The 15,951-nt window shown below is 36.0% G+C and overlaps 1 protein-coding gene across 2 annotated transcripts in view; it reads left to right on the plus strand.

Annotated features, from left to right (window-relative positions):
* ATP6V1A (ATPase H+ transporting V1 subunit A) overlaps window positions 1–15,951 on the plus strand; it is a 51,208-nt gene that overhangs the window by 22,500 nt on the left and 12,757 nt on the right. For both annotated transcript variants that reach the window (XM_027867307.1, XM_027867298.1), the window contains exons 2-8: window positions 2,205–2,299; window positions 6,467–6,595; window positions 9,225–9,439; window positions 9,746–9,883; window positions 10,417–10,568; window positions 11,185–11,347; window positions 13,138–13,246. In XM_027867307.1, the coding sequence (XP_027723108.1) occupies window positions 2,218–2,299; window positions 6,467–6,595; window positions 9,225–9,439; window positions 9,746–9,883; window positions 10,417–10,568; window positions 11,185–11,347; window positions 13,138–13,246 (988 nt within the window). In that variant the 5' untranslated portion in view covers window positions 2,205–2,217. The remainder of the gene's footprint in view (window positions 1–2,204; window positions 2,300–6,466; window positions 6,596–9,224; window positions 9,440–9,745; window positions 9,884–10,416; window positions 10,569–11,184; window positions 11,348–13,137; window positions 13,247–15,951) is intronic.

Below are 15,951 nucleotides of genomic sequence, written 5' to 3' on the forward strand. Positions count from 1 at the left end.
TTTGGGCCCTCTGAAATCTCATACCAGCCTATCTCTCCAGACTTCTTATCTCTCTAGATTTCCCTGTAAATCTTCTACTCCTGACTATTTACTTTGCCCTAACTATTCTGTGCTTTTCCTTGCTGCTGTGGTTCTGTTCATTCCTTTCTCCTAACCCAGAATGCCTTTGTTCTAGAATGAACCCTAGAGGTCACAGTCAAACTCACTAAAAAATGAAGTATCATCCTTCAGGTCCAGCTTAGTTCATACATCTTCCATGAGTTCTCCCCAACAGTGCTAAGCTGATCTATCACTCTTAACGAAGTTAAAATATTTGTTGTCTATACCGGTCTTCTAGTGTTTTGTCATGTTGCTTTCTTGACCCAGGGAGCAATGTACAGAGACAAATTTAGTAAGACCAATGTAAAGAAAACCCTCCAAATAATTAGACCTGTTTGGATAACAGTAAAATTTTCTTCACTGGAGATATTTTTTAGAGTCTTGACTGTACACCAGTGAATGTTAGACTGGTGACCTCTGAGATGCCTTTAAATTGTGAGATTCAGTGATTTTGAATCACACGCCTGTGTTTCATCCAAAGTAAACTACTTAACATTTTCTAAGTCTCATCCTGCCTTTCTGGCCTTTCTGCATTTGCCTGTACTAGTCACATAAGTTGTCCTACCTAGAATAGATTCCTCTCAATTGGCTGAAGTTTCTCTCTTTCGAAGCCTTACTACCCTGGTCACACTTCATCCGTGAAGCTTTTCCTGATCTCTGAAATCTCTGATTCTTGAAATCATGATTTTCTCATGTGTAAAATGAAAAGGTTGCCCTGAGTCTCTAGTGTTCTTTCTTGAGGACAGGGACTATTGAGTATGGTACTCGACAAATAACAAGAGCTCAGTAGGCAGACACTGGTAAAATTTAATGAAGTATTTTTATTTTAGAGGCAGCCGTACTGAAATGAAGTCAGGAAGTGAGTCAAGAAGACCTGGTTCAAGCCCCGCTTCTGACATAGATTGGTTTCAGAGAGAGTGCTGATTTGTTTTGGTAGAGGGAGATAAATCATAAGTCCAGCCTCTATCCCTATAGTATATATTTTAGATGAATTTCAGGTTGGAAGTTTTCATTTCTTTCCCTGGTGATAATGTACTTGTTAACAGAATGCTATGATATCTGTTACTAAAGTTACTGCTAACATTAAATATAATTATTTAAGTACATTTGATGACAGAAAGAAGAATCCTGTGTAAAACAAAATATTCATAACAGTACTTTGAAATAGTAAAAAATTGGCAACAAAGCTCATTAATTGAAAATTTCCTGAATAAATTTATCATGTGCAATGGAATATTTTTCATCATGAGAAATGGCTATGAAGAAATCAGAGAAACAAGGGGAGAATTCTATACAAAGAAAGCAGAACTAAGACAACCATGGCTATAATAGTGTTAATGAAAATAAAACTGGAAGGCAGTAGAACTCAGATTAATTGTAATAAGTAACTATTATCCTAGAGAAGAGAGAAATGAAATATACCTTTTTTGTGATAGAGAAGTAGGAAACTATGGGTATGGAGAGTTAGAATTGGGGTCTGTTTTGCTTAATTAGTCTTACTTTTTCCTCATACAAGGACATGTCCTTGATGGGGCAGTAGCATCAAAAATCTAGCTTTTATTTATGTGTGTGTGAGTGTGTGTGTGTATGTGTGTGTTATTTTATCTATTTTTTTCTCACTTGATCCTTACAACTGCCTTGTGAAGTAGATGATATTGTTATCTCTATTTTACATATGAAGAAACTGAGGCTGAAAGAGTTTCAGTGAGGTTAGCATGAGGTAGGATGTGATGGAGAAATTGCCATGATGTAAACAACAAAACAAAACTCACACAAATGTCATTAATTATAAATGTTTGTGTCAGGAAATAAGCAATTTTAACTATTTTAAGAGCCCCACTTTGCCCTTAAATTTGAAAGAAAGCAGTAACAGAGAAGGGGAATCTGAAGGTAAATATTGATTATAGGAGACATCAGTGTTCTGGTGAAAAAAATGTGGGGCTAGGGTACCCAGGTTCAAATCTTCAGTCTGCTCTTTACTTCTCTGGTAGCCTTAGGCAAGTGACAGCACCTCTATGAGTCTTAGTTTCCCCGTCTGGTTTAACTGAGTGGTGTCTCAGAGCCTTTCAACTCTAAATCCCATTTGTTTGTTTTGTTCTGTATAGGTAAATTAACAAGATGGATTTCTCCCAACTGCCCAAAATTCGTGATGAAGAGCAAGAAAGTGTGCTTGGTTATGTGTATGGTGTCTCCGGACCTGGTAAGTTCTGCTACTTCATTTCATTGGTGAGTTTGTTCTTATAGAAACGCATGAACCACTCACAAGTAGACATGTTTGGCATCCTCTCAAGAACCAGCCCATACCTCTACTTTGTCAGTCTTTCCCTAACCACCTTAGCCTTTCAGTGATCTCTCCTTCCCCCACACATTTATAGCAATAATTGTGTACACTCCTGTAACCTTTTTCTGTTGTCTTGAACTGTTCTTTAAATCTGTTAGCTGTTTAACTATTTGCTCATTTAAGTCTTCACAACAAAATTGAAATTTCTTTGAGGACAGAAATCAAAGTTTGGTTTTTTTTTCTCCCAAAATTTTGCTTAATAAAAATGATTAATAAAAATTAGAGAAAGCTAGGTGGCGCAGTGGATAGAAGTCAGGAGGACTTGAGTTCAAATGTGGCCTCAGATACTTGACACTTACTAGCTGTGTGACCCTGGGCAAGTCACTTAACCCCATTGCCTAGCACTCCCCACCCCTCCCAAAAAATTAGAAACTTCAAAATTATTCGGCTATTCAAATGAGGGTCACTTATCACAACAATTGGAATTAGGGCCCTATGAGTTTGAGAAGTTTTGAGATAAAGAAATTTAATAGGTTTTCTTCTACCTACCTCATTTCCTCCATGTGGTGACAAATGCCTCTCACGTTGATTATGTGGTAACCCATGTCCAGTAGAGAAGGAGAAAGGAAGAAGCCTATTCATAAGACTTACATGGCCAGTCAATCAACATGCATTTATTAGGTACTTCTGTATATGAGGCACTGTACTAAGTGCTAGGAATACAGATGATAAAGAATAAAACAATCCTTAGAAAATTTACCTTACAACTAGATGGAAACAGTAAGAGGGTTCTTTTTGTCCTGAGTGATTACTTGGCAGCTCCTTCCAAAGTTGACTTCCTAGCTTTCTATTTTGTATAGGAAAAGTCCCATCTCTGACAAAATTATTCAGCTCTCTTCTTTTTGGAGGTTTCAGGATGGAAATTGGTGGGGAGCAGGGTGTTAGCTGCAATATTACCTTCCCTTCCAGATCTAAGCTAAGTGCTTCAAATATATTGTCTCATTTGATCCTCACAACAGGGAGATAGGTCCCATTTTACAGGTGAGGAAATTGAGACCAACAAAGTAAAGTGACTTACTTTCTTAAGGTCTCACAGTGTCTGAAGCTGAATTTGAACTTAGATCTTCCTGACTCAACTCCAGGAAAGTCTGTCCACGTTGCCATCCAGCTGCTGCCAAAGTTTTAAGGCCTCATTAGGTTTGGAGGAGGTGAATCATAGTGTTGGTTTATACTGAGTTAATCAGCCAAAATCCCCCTTCCCCATGGTCTCTTTTCCCTGAGCCACTGTGAAGTCAGTATACCGAACTGTAGGGCTTCCTGTTTTCCTCAGTGTATTTAACATAAGTCAGCCTTACTATAGAGTTGTACAATCCACTTTTCTCAGTCTTTTCCACAAGGTTATCATAAGAAACTGTCAAATGCCTTGTTGTTGAAATGCCTTAATTATGTATTTTACCAATATATTGTATTTCTTTGCCTAAAATAAAAAACCCTAACAGCTTGTCTTCAATCTTTGGCCTTACGTTTTTGTCATCAGAGTATCCCTAGACAGTTGTATCTCTATCTCAGCCACAGACAATATATTTGCCAGGCCTGGTCTATTTTAGCTAATTAAAAGGCAGGTTTTAGTTTCCATGTCTAGATTTCCAGATCAGACCACAAAGGGACATAGGTTAATTATGCTACAGTTCCTTCCAACTCCCATGCTCAAAAGATCCTCTATGTTAGTGTTTCATCCCTGTTTAATTCAACAAACCTAATTTTTGAGTCACTGATAAAATTTATCATTCTTTGTGCTAAAGAGAAAAACTTCTGCTGTCAAAAACCTTTCAGAATAGCTCTAATTAAATTAATTGTCCCTTGTAGGAAATAAAAAATTTTAACAGAAATTTAAACAAGGTTTTAAATTGGTTCCATTATACTTCTAACATGAGTTCTTGCTCCAGTGACGCCAACTTCCTCATAGTCTTCCTTATACATACACAATACTTGTCCTTATAAATGCTTTAGAGAAAGTAAAAGAAAACTTAGCTTAGCCTATAGGTCTCAGGACACGATGAAATAACTTGGGGGAAATGGAAAATAATATAACAGATATTCCATAACTGGAATCAGCAACCTTCTCCCCATTAATTGATGACTGTAGCAGCTGGGGTAGGGATTAGGAGAAGATATAGTATTGTGTTTGAGGGGCAACAAAGTAGTCCAGTATGACTGAATTGTGGAGTGTGTAAAAGGAAATGAAGTATAAGAATACTGGAAAGGAGGAAGTGGATGGCACAGTGATAGCAGACAATTGAAAGAAAACAGCCATTCATTTCATATTTTGCTTCTGTTTTCTTTGTCAAGAAGAAATGCATTTGGAGTCTAAAAGACAGAAAACAACTAGTTTCCATAGTGGAGTGGGACACGGTGGAAAAAAGAGCACCGGCCAACTTTACTGGTCAGAGGACCTAGATTCTTGGGCAAGTCACCATGATCTTGGGCAAGTCATTTAACTTTCCTAGGCCTCAGTTTCCTCTTTTATACAGTGAGGGTATTGAACCAAGTGACCTCAAAGGTTCCTTCAGCTCTAAGTTGTCGTTTTCTAGCTGGATCTGAAAATGGAAGTTATTAGGTACAGTACCATGTACATAATGGGCAGTGTTTGAGCTAAACTGGAAAAGTTAGCATGTCTTCCCTTGCCCTTTTTTACTAACCAGGTGAAGCATTGACTTTAAATTTTTTCATGTTCTTTTATAAGGATACTCAAAGTTGTTGTGTTTGTTATATGAATTTAAACTTTTTTATATAATCACATCCATCCCTGGAAACTTTCTCATGAGTAGCTTTGCTTTTGTAAAATACTTCTCTCCCACACTTTTCAGATGTGATCAATATGTTGATTTGTTATTTATTTATTTATTTACGTGTTATTTATTGGGAGCAGGGCAGATTATATTGGTGGGATGAGTTAATGGATGGTGATAGAGATGCCAAAAAGGACAAACCACATGAAAACAAAGTTCGAAGAGGGATACAAACAAATGGCAGTTTTATTACTACCTCATTAAATTTACTATACACTTAAAAAGCAAACTACCTACATAAGTTCATGTGTTCACATATAGTCCTCTTTTTTTTATCTTTTTATCAAAATTTTTGTCTTTGGTTCATAGTTTAAAAAAAAAAGATGCTTCTTGTTCATCATAATGAGAGTATTAGTGTCTGGATTAGCAGAGGCTGATATTTAATTTTTGATTTCATACTTGCTGTTTGGGCTAATTACCAGCATCCGTGACTATTTTCATAACTGATAGTGTTCTACCCCAGCAGTTCATTAAAATGCTCATATTAAACCTAGGTTTTACAATAATTCTTCCTCGAATATTCACTATTATGTAGTTTTAACCAAATGTACCAGTAGGCCTAATACTAAGCAGGCTTACTTCAGTTTAGATCTGAAAAAAACAGGTCTCTTCCTCCTCTCCAACAACCAGCCTGTCAATTGGGTTTACTTGGCTGTGTTGTCTTGCTTGTGTAACTTAGTGGATTCAGACTTTGTCCAGGTATCTGGATCATTATGATCATTATGATGAGGTGCTGCTTTAATCAGAAGGACCTATTTCACATCAAATGTTGGTAATAGGATAGTCTGGCATCCTACCACCTGGAGCTCTGTAGAATAGCTTTGGTTTCTGTTTTTATCATATTTTAATTCTCTGAAAATTGGCAATCCTTGCATGTAATTCATCTCCATTAAGTAGAATACCCTTTTTCCTAACCATTGCCAGATATTTACTATAATAAATACTAATTATACTTGTATAATTTGTATCATTTACTTTTTACTTTTCAAAGTACCTTCATATACATTATCTAAAGAATCTTTTCAACAAATGTTATTTGTCCCTTTCCTTATGCTCCTGAAAGTAAGTTTTATTGTCCAGTTATTATAAATGTTCTTTTATCCACAGTGGCTGCTTTGCTTCTTTAAATACAAGGAATAAAATTACATTGTGTTTAGCTTTGGTTTTAACTATATCAAGTACTCTTGAAATATTTTAATTTTAAATAAAAGCGCATGACAATTGTTTTTTATTACAGTGGTCACTGCCTGTAACATGGCCGGTGCAGCTATGTATGAACTGGTAAGAGTGGGCCATAGCGAACTGGTTGGAGAAATTATTCGATTGGAAGGTGAGATGGCCACTCTCCAGGTGTATGAAGAAACCTGTATCCTTCTTGTTAATGGACAAGCACTGCTCTTTTCACAATATCAAGAATTTTATACCAAAGGCAGAAGCAGCAGTTGTAGTTTTCAGATTTTAATTTACAAAATCAGAAGCATGATATTTAAAAATACATATACACACAAAACCCTCTAACGTATAGCAAAATAGATTGGGGTAACAGGGGAAAAGGGAGCAGCTACTCAGAAAGGGAAAGCACTAGAAATAGTGAATCACTATCTTGTCCAGAAAGATTTGTAAGAAATTGCCTATTTCTTAAAACGAAAAAATTTGGATTTAAGTTGTATCCTAAACCTAGAGGTAGCATGATGACATTGTTAAGGAAAACAGTCAAACAATAACCATGTAAATGAATGTTAGTAATATATAATAATATTTATTTCTCTGAGAGAATCCTTTTTTTTCTCTTTTTAAAATTTTTTTTATTAATTTATTTTGATTTATCAACAATCACTTCCATAAGCCTTTGAGTTTTAAATTTTTCTCTCCTTCCCTGCCCACCTCCCTCCCCAAGACAGTGTGCAATCTGATATAGGCCATACATATACATTCCTATTAAACATATTTTCACATTAGTCATGTTGTAAGGAAGAATTAGAACTAATAGGAGGAACCACAAGAAAGAGGAAACAAAACAAAACATAAGAATAAAAGAGCAAATAGTATGCTTCGATCTGCATTCAAACACCATAGTTCTTTCTTTGGATGTGGATAGCATTTTCCATCATGAGACTTTTGGAGATGTCTTAGATCCATGCATTGCTGAGAAGGGCTCAGTCTATCAAAGTTAGTCATCACACAATGTGACTGTTACTGTGTACAATGTTCTCCTGGTTCTGCTAACTTCACTCATACAATACATTCAATCCATTCAAATCTTTCCAGGTTTTTCTGAAGTCTGCCTGCTCATCATTTCTTATAGCACAATAGCATTTCATCACATTCCTATACCACAACTTGTTCAGCCATTCCCCAACTGATGGGCATCCCCTCAATTTCCAATTCTTTGCCACCACAAAAAGAGTTGCTATAAATATTTTTGTACATGTGGGTCCTTTTCCCATTTTTATGATCTCTTTGGGATACAGCCCCAGAAGTGCTATTGCTGGATCAAAGGGTATGCACAGTTTTATAGCCCTTTGGGCATAGTTCCAAATTGCTCTCCAAAATGGTTGGATCATTTCACAACTCCACCAACAATGCATTAGTGTTCCTATTTTCCCACATCTTCTCCAACATTTATCCAGCTTGTGTGTTCCTCCCGTAGGAAGTCTTTTGTGAACCCCTTTGCTATTTTTGCTCTCTTATACTTCAGATGATCATGTACATGTTTGTCTGCTTACATGTTGTATCCCCATAGATAGAATCAAGGTTCCTTACAGGCAAAGCCTGCCTTTTTTTGTTTGTTTATTTGTTTTGTCTTTGCAGCCATAGTGCACAGCACTAGGCTTGTAAGAAATTTATTAAAGGTCTTGCAAATACACCCTTTGACCCAGCAATAGCACTTCTGGGGTTGTATCCCAAAGAGATCATAAAAATGGGGAAAGGACCCCATGTACAAAAATATTTATAGCAACTTTTTTTTGTGGTGGCAAAGAATTGGAAATTGAGGGGATGCCCATCAGTTAGGGAATGGCTGAACAAGTTGTGGTATATGAATATAATGGAATACTATTGTGCTATAAGAAATGATGAGCAAGCAGACTTCAGGAAAACCTGGAAAGACTTGTACGGACTGATGCTGAGTGAAGTGAGCAGAACCAGGAAATCATTGTACACAGTAACAGCCACATTGTGTGATGACTAACTTTAATAGACTTAGTCCTCTCAGCAATACAAGGATATAAGACATCTCCAAAAGTCTCATGGAAAATGCTATCCACGTCCAAAGAAAGAACTGTGGAGTTTGAATGCAGATCAAAGCATACTATTTGCTATTTTTTTTTCTTCTGTTTCGTTTTCTCTTTCTTGTGGTTCCTCTTGTTGGTTCTAATTCTTCCTTACAACATCACTAATATGAAAATATATTTAGTAGGAATGTATATGTATAGCCTACATCAGATTGCACACTGTCTTGGGGAGGGAGGTGGGCAAGGAGGGGGAGAAAAATTTAAAACTCAAAAGCTTATGGAAGTGATTGTTGATAACTCAAAATAAATTAATTTTTTTTAAAAGTCTTGCAAATAGTAGACATTTAATATGTTTTTCCGAAACTATAACTCAAAGTATGGTGATTCAGAAAATGTACCTTAGGAAAAAGCTATGAAATTAGGAGTTATAACATCTGTGAATTTAATTATTATCAGTTTTCAGTCAGTTTCTGAATTTTTTACCTCCTTACCTCCATTTTTCTGTGGTTTTCATCTCTTTCCTCATATAAATCACTTCCAGATTCTTAAGTATATCTTTAATTTGTGAATTTTGAACTTATTACTAAGAATTGGACTTGACTTTAGGCACTAATATTAAACTTTAAAGTATGTGTCCATCATTCATAGTTTTGTTTCTGCTGTAATATAGTACTTCAACATTTTGTAATATGTATGCAGCCATAGTGCTTTATTTCTGTTAAAACTTTTATGTCAAGTTTTTCCTTAGCTTATCATTTCCAGCTGGTGTAGCTGTTGGTGATCCAGTACTCCGGACTGGCAAACCCCTCTCTGTGGAGCTAGGTCCTGGCATAATGGGAGCCATTTTTGATGGCATTCAGAGGCCTTTGTCAGACATCAGCCATCAAACTCAAAGCATTTACATTCCCAGAGGTGTAAATGTATCTGCTCTTAGCAGAGATATCAAATGGGATTTTGCACCTTCTAAAAACCTTCGGGTATGTTGTGGCTCAGTGACCAAGATCTTCTAATGTTTTTGCAAAGAAGATCATAGAGTTCAGAGCTCGAAGGGAAAAGAGGTTGGAATGAAGGAAACAACACTAGGAGATTCTGTGTGATTATAGTATAATCCCAAATAAACTACAAAATATATTTTGAATTTTTCATTTTTTATAGCAACCATATTCAGTGAAATGGTAGCAGTGATGTACTTACAAATCAGGCAAGACCCCAGGATTATGCTAGTGGAGGTGAACTGATGAGCATTTGTTTTAAAATTAATAAAACAACCATGTGTTCTCTAGGTTGGCAGTCATATCACTGGTGGCGATATTTATGGATTAGTAAACGAGAACTCCCTCATCAAACATAAAATTATGCTGCCACCCCGAAACCGAGGTACGGTGACATACATTGCTCCACCTGGCAACTATGATGCCTCGGTAAGTATCTTTCAAACATTTTGGAGAATATAATTCTTATCCCCATGTCATGTTTGTCTTTTTAGTTCCCTAAGTAACACTTAGCTTCAACTAATGCTCTCCTTAACTAATTAAAACTTAACTTCAGGAAGAATTCTTGTAATTCTTATTTTAATTAGGACTTTTTAGCAGGATTTGTCTTGGAATAAGGGCTACAAAGTATATTCTTATTTGTTTTGATTAAGAGAGAGGAGAAATTTCTTGAGTTCATTTTCCCCTCTTAAACTCTGCCCTCTTGTTGTTCTGCTCCTATAGGAATCCAGCAGACTTTGCTTTCCTCTCATCTATTTATATTTATGTACCTAATTTTGTAATGGTATGAGCATATAAGAGGGATAAAACTTCAAAAAATTATAGTTTAATGTTGTTCAAATTGATTATGGTTCTCTTGTTGAAATATATCAGATACTTAGATTAAATATTATAATTTATAATTTTGTTAGTTAGAATAAGAAACATTCAGTTTGATAGCAAATTTTGTTGTCCTCTTATAGGATGTTGTCTTAGAGCTTGAATTTGAGGGAATAAAAGAGAAGTTCACCATGGTCCAAGTGTGGCCTGTCCGTCAAGTCCGTCCTGTCACTGAGAAGTTGCCCGCCAATCACCCTTTGTTAACTGGCCAGCGAGTCCTGGATGCCCTTTTCCCGTAAGCACACTCTGTGTTGGCTAGTCTCTGGTTGGGACTGTTTGTGCTAATCTTGCCATGGGTTATCCACATGCCATTACTAACAGGAGACACCCTTAGAAAACAGTTTTAAGTTTTCTAAATGCCATACATGTATTTTCATGTGATCTTCGCATGAACCTGGGAAGGTAAATGATGGTGATGATGATGCCACCCATTTTACAGATTAGGAAACTGAGACTGAGAAAGGTTAAAAATGTTTTGTCCATGGTATTACAGCCAGTAATGTCATGAATGAGATTTAAACCCAAGTACCATCTCCAGGTAGTAGAACTTTTTCTACCATGCCCTGTGTTAGAATAAATTATTCTCTCCCATATTCAAAAGAAGAGTGCTTTGTAAAATTTCCTGGAAAAAAAAATCATGTCTAAAAAGCATTGCAGTCCTCTTTTAAAGTTCCTCCAAACTATCTAATGAAAGTGATTTCTTCTATAAATACTTTTTTTAAAAAGGAAAAAGCTTTCTTCATTATCTAGGTATTTTTACTTTCTTAGGAATAGAAGTGCTATATTGCCATATATATGGTTTTCTTGCTTCACTAGAAAGTGAATGATCTAGACCCATTTTCTTTGTCCAGATGTGTACAAGGAGGAACTACTGCTATCCCTGGTGCTTTTGGCTGTGGAAAAACTGTGATATCACAGTCTTTATCAAAGTATTCCAACAGTGATGTGATCATCTATGTGGGTTGTGGAGAAAGAGGAAATGAAATGTCTGAAGTACTCAGAGACTTCCCAGAGGTTGGTATCCACAAGACAGAACATCACATAATGCTTGGGAGACACCCTAATGCTAAGTGGTCATTGTAATTAATGTAGCATTATAGCAGCTGGGACCCCCAAGACTAGAAAAGACTCCTTAGCTTTCAGCAAAGTGAAGAATTTCCACTTAGGAAATAAGTTCAAGGGAAAGATTATGTTTTTTTCAAATTATTTACAGCAAAGAAAACACTAGAATTTGTGATGATTTTCAGTTCTTAGTAGAAAGATAATGGAAGACAACTACATATTTTTTACTTGTGAACTTGATATTGAGTGTTCTTTAATATGTGAAACTTAATAGATTTATTTTCAAGTAAATAATGCATTTTTTTTAATTAAATGAAGAAGGCAGTTGCATTTTTTCACAGCAGAATTATAAGGAGACTTAATATGAGTATACTGTGACTGGGTGAGTATAGGATATTTATAAGGGTGAATATGGTGTATAATCACCAGTTCAATTCAGCAAACATTTATCAAGTGCATACTATGTTCCAGGCACTGTGCTATCTGCTGAGGATAAAAAAATAAGAAAAAGAAACATAGTCCCTGCCCTTGAAGAGTTTGCAGTAGAAAGGAAGAAACAAAACACAAAAAGAAACTGAGAAAGGGGGAGGGGGAGAGAGATTTTCAGTGGGATCAAACCAAGCAAAGATGATGATGGAAAGTGGAGAGTTACCATGAAAGTTCTGAGCCCTCTATACAGGAAGGCTTTGGGAGGAGTTAGCAAACCAAAGGAGAAGCAACAGAAAGAGGTAAGGTGTTACCAGTCTCCCAATGTCATAGTGAGATTTCAGGTGATCAGCTTATCCTAGAGGAGGCATGATAAATAAATGCCTTCCAAAAATTGGACAGAATGACAGATCATGCTGAAATAATGTACTCTTGATCTAAAGTCATATAGTTTATAACCTGTGAAATGCTTAGTCCGTTCTTAATTTCATTGAAAAGTAAGATTATATAAATCTAAGGAAGCAAAAAAAAAAAACCCAAAAAAGTTATCTCTGTTTAAATAGAAGACTGTTTAGGAGCTATCAGATATTCTTCATTTTATTAATAAGATGATATTGTCAGTGTCCACTTTGTCAGACCATATTAAAGACACAGGCTGCCGTGACTTCGGTCCTTTTAACTTTCCATTGGCTAAAATACCTTGTACTAGGTCCATGGCAGTCTTGGCCTTATACTCACCACCACTTTTGATTCTCCAGTTGCTGCTCAGTCATATCCTACAAGTTCAATAAACTGCTGCTTTCTGGTATTACTAGACAACTTGAAAAGTACATTAGCTTCCTGGTGACAAGAATACAGCATGTAGGTGCCCCAGCGTAGTATTTAATAGATGATACTTTGTTGTGAAAATCACAGTTTAGAGCAGGAAAGAAACTTAGAAATCATACAGTCCAGCCTCCTACTCTTATAGAAGAGGAAACTGGGGCCTAAGGAGAGAGAGGGTAACTTGCCTAAGGTAGAAGCAGAGTGGGGAAAAATATCAGAGCCATGAAGGGACATAGCGTTAGCAATTACAGTTTCTGGTGCAGCCCTCTCGTTTCACAGAGGGGGAAATTAGGGCCCAGAAAGTTGCAAGTGACTTTGCTCCAAGTCCACCTTCCCTGGAGAGCTGGTATTTAAACCCAGGTCCTCACACTGAATGAATAATGAATGAATTGTATTTATGTATGAAATTTTCTAAGATAAAGCCTGTTTCAATCAGTGACTCAATCTGACTTAGAAATTAGGAGAATGCTAAACAGATTGTTTCTTTGTAGCTAACGATGGAAGTTGATGGGAAGGTGGAGTCTATCATGAAGAGAACAGCTTTGGTGGCTAACACCTCCAACATGCCTGTGGCTGCTAGAGAAGCTTCTATTTACACTGGTGAGACCAATAACACATTCTTCATCTGTTCCAAAAAGATTTAATGCTAGGTCTTAACCTTACTTCTCTTTTTGATTTTTCTTTCATCTCTTTATAGCTAAACTCTATTAGTATGTTTTTTTTTTTAAAAAATGTATGAAATTTGAGCCATTCTTATTTTCCTCTGTGTCTGGTTCTGCTTACTAACATTTTTGGTTTATGGGCTTACACGTGTAACGCACAATGTTGGTGACAAATCAAAAGCCAAATGTCATGGTTCTCAGCAAATTGATAATTACTGTTTTTTGGGGGGGAGTTGTTAATCATTTAAAACAGGATTTCTTAAGTTAATATACTTAAGGCAAATTTTTTGACTACACTTGGTAGCCAGAAGGCATTTTTGCTATTCTAAAAAGCTATCAAAGTATCAAAATAAATATTAATGTGGTGAACATTTAAAGGAGATATAAATAACAGAGTAGCTAGCACTTGTTATTTTTTTGAGTTTTATGTTGAGACCTTCCCCAAAATATTTGTGGTTGTGTTATTTTTTTGAAAGTATCTAATTTGGTATACTTAATGTTAGAAAGAATGTTAATGTATATTTTAAATGTTTGTAGCTGAAATCTTTTTTGGTACATGTTCAGATAGCCTTTTTGAAAATGGCTGCATTGCATTTTTACTTCTATGTAATTGTTTGGTATTCAGCCACTAATTTACTTGAGATTTTTCTAGACTAATGTTTAATATTTTGGAAAAAACTTGTATTAACACTTGTCAGCTGTGGTAGATGTTTTTGTTCCTATCTAGTTTTAGATATTGAAATAATTCTTGAGAAATAAATAATTAATAATTTTATTGTGTCCCTTTCCTATTTAATTTGGAAGTGAAACAAAAATGACATCCGTTTGATGAGCTTTGGTTACCTTGTATTAAAAAATCTTAGGAATTTAACTACCTTAGGTTAAAAAATTCTGGAACTTAACTGCTGTATATACACCTTAACTGCCTTACATACATATACTTATATACAACAGTTCTAAGAAATTAACTTTCTTAAAATTTTATACTGTGTTATAGTAGGAAATATGAACCCATGGCCTACTGACTAGTTTTTATAGAAACCTTGCTGTTAAGCACATAACGTTGGAACATCTTGAGTGGTCTTGCCCTAAATTCAGAGGGCCCTTGGTCATTTAGCATGCTGCTAGGTGTGACATTACCAAATTATTTTCCAGAATATATTTCCTTGTTACTAGGAACCTACACTTTATACCATGTCAATTTTTGAAGTAATCCGTTTGAGAACATGCAAAAAGGATGTTTTAATTTTTAAGCTGAATCAGCTATAGGATATAATGGAGAGATTGGCAAAGGTCAAAGTCAGATGAGTCTGGTTTGATTTCTGACTCTGACACTAGCTTTGTGATACTGGCCAGTTCACTGTAAGTCAGTTTCCTCATCTATAAAATGGGAATAATAATAATAATATTTAACCATTTTGCGGGTTTTTTAAGGGGAAATCACTTTACCAGCTCCAAAGCATGCTATAAATGTGAGCTATTAGTGTTCAGAATTATGCCTTGTTTTCAACCTTCTGTTGAACATAGGAATTCTTGAAGGCTTTAATTTTTTTAGTGTTTATATAAGTAAATATAAAATGCAAGGATTAAAACTAAATGCTACTGAGCAAGATTTCAGTTGTTATATAATACAACCTATATGAATATATAAATTAGGACCAAGCATAGTCTTGGTATTCAAAAATGTGGTTACCAAATACAACCTCCCACACAGTGCAAAATTTTAGCATGTAAACTGACACACTAAGATCTTCCCCATGGAAAGGTGGTCTCTTAGATGATCTCTGAAGAAGTAGCAGATTTAAAAATTATACTGTAATTGGTGTCATTTCATATAAACTATCCTCCATGAGAGACTGCTGGCAGGAAAGAAGAGAAGATTTCTATAGCATCTGGTATGTGCCAGGCACTAAGTATTCTACAAATATTATCTTATTTGATCTTCATAGCAGCCCTGGGAGGTAGGTGCTATTATTATCCCCATTTTACAGTTGAGGAAACTGAAGCAGACAGGTTAAGTGACTTGCCCAAGGTCACACAGCTGGTAAGTATCTGAGGTTGGATTTGCACTCAGGTCTTCCTGACTCCAGGCCCAGTCCTCTAGCCACTGCACCACCTACCTGACTCTGGAAGTATTACATTTATCAGCGTACTCATTGTGGTAATAGAAGGATCATTGGATTATTTTTCAAGGACCTGACTCTGAAAATCACTAGGCATGTGACCCCGGGTAAGTCATTTTTAACTGGAGGGGTGTCACATATACAAAGTGTGGATCCTCTCTTCTCTGTTTAGGATCAGGATGGTTTTGAAAGTCCAACATGATGATATCTGTGAAAGTACTCCATCAGTTCTAAAGTGCTATACAGATAGAAGATGTTATTTTTTTTTAATTATCCGTGTTTCACAGATGGGAAAACTAAAACTCAGTAGTTGATTTGTCCATGGTCATACAGATAATGTATGACAAAGCCAGTGTCTTCTGACTCTTAGCACACTATTCTTTTGTTTGTTTGTTTTGTTTTTTGTTTTGTTTTGTTTTTTGGTTTTTTTTGGTGAGGCAGTCGGGGTTAAGTGACTTGCCTGCGGTCACACAGCTAGTGAGTGTCAAGTGTCTGAGGCTGGATTTGAACTCAGGTCCTC

Source organism: Vombatus ursinus, unplaced genomic scaffold, assembly GCF_900497805.2.
Source record: "Vombatus ursinus unplaced genomic scaffold, bare-nosed wombat genome assembly UNPS02001419.1, whole genome shotgun sequence".
Classification (NCBI taxonomy): domain Eukaryota; kingdom Metazoa; phylum Chordata; class Mammalia; order Diprotodontia; family Vombatidae; genus Vombatus; species Vombatus ursinus.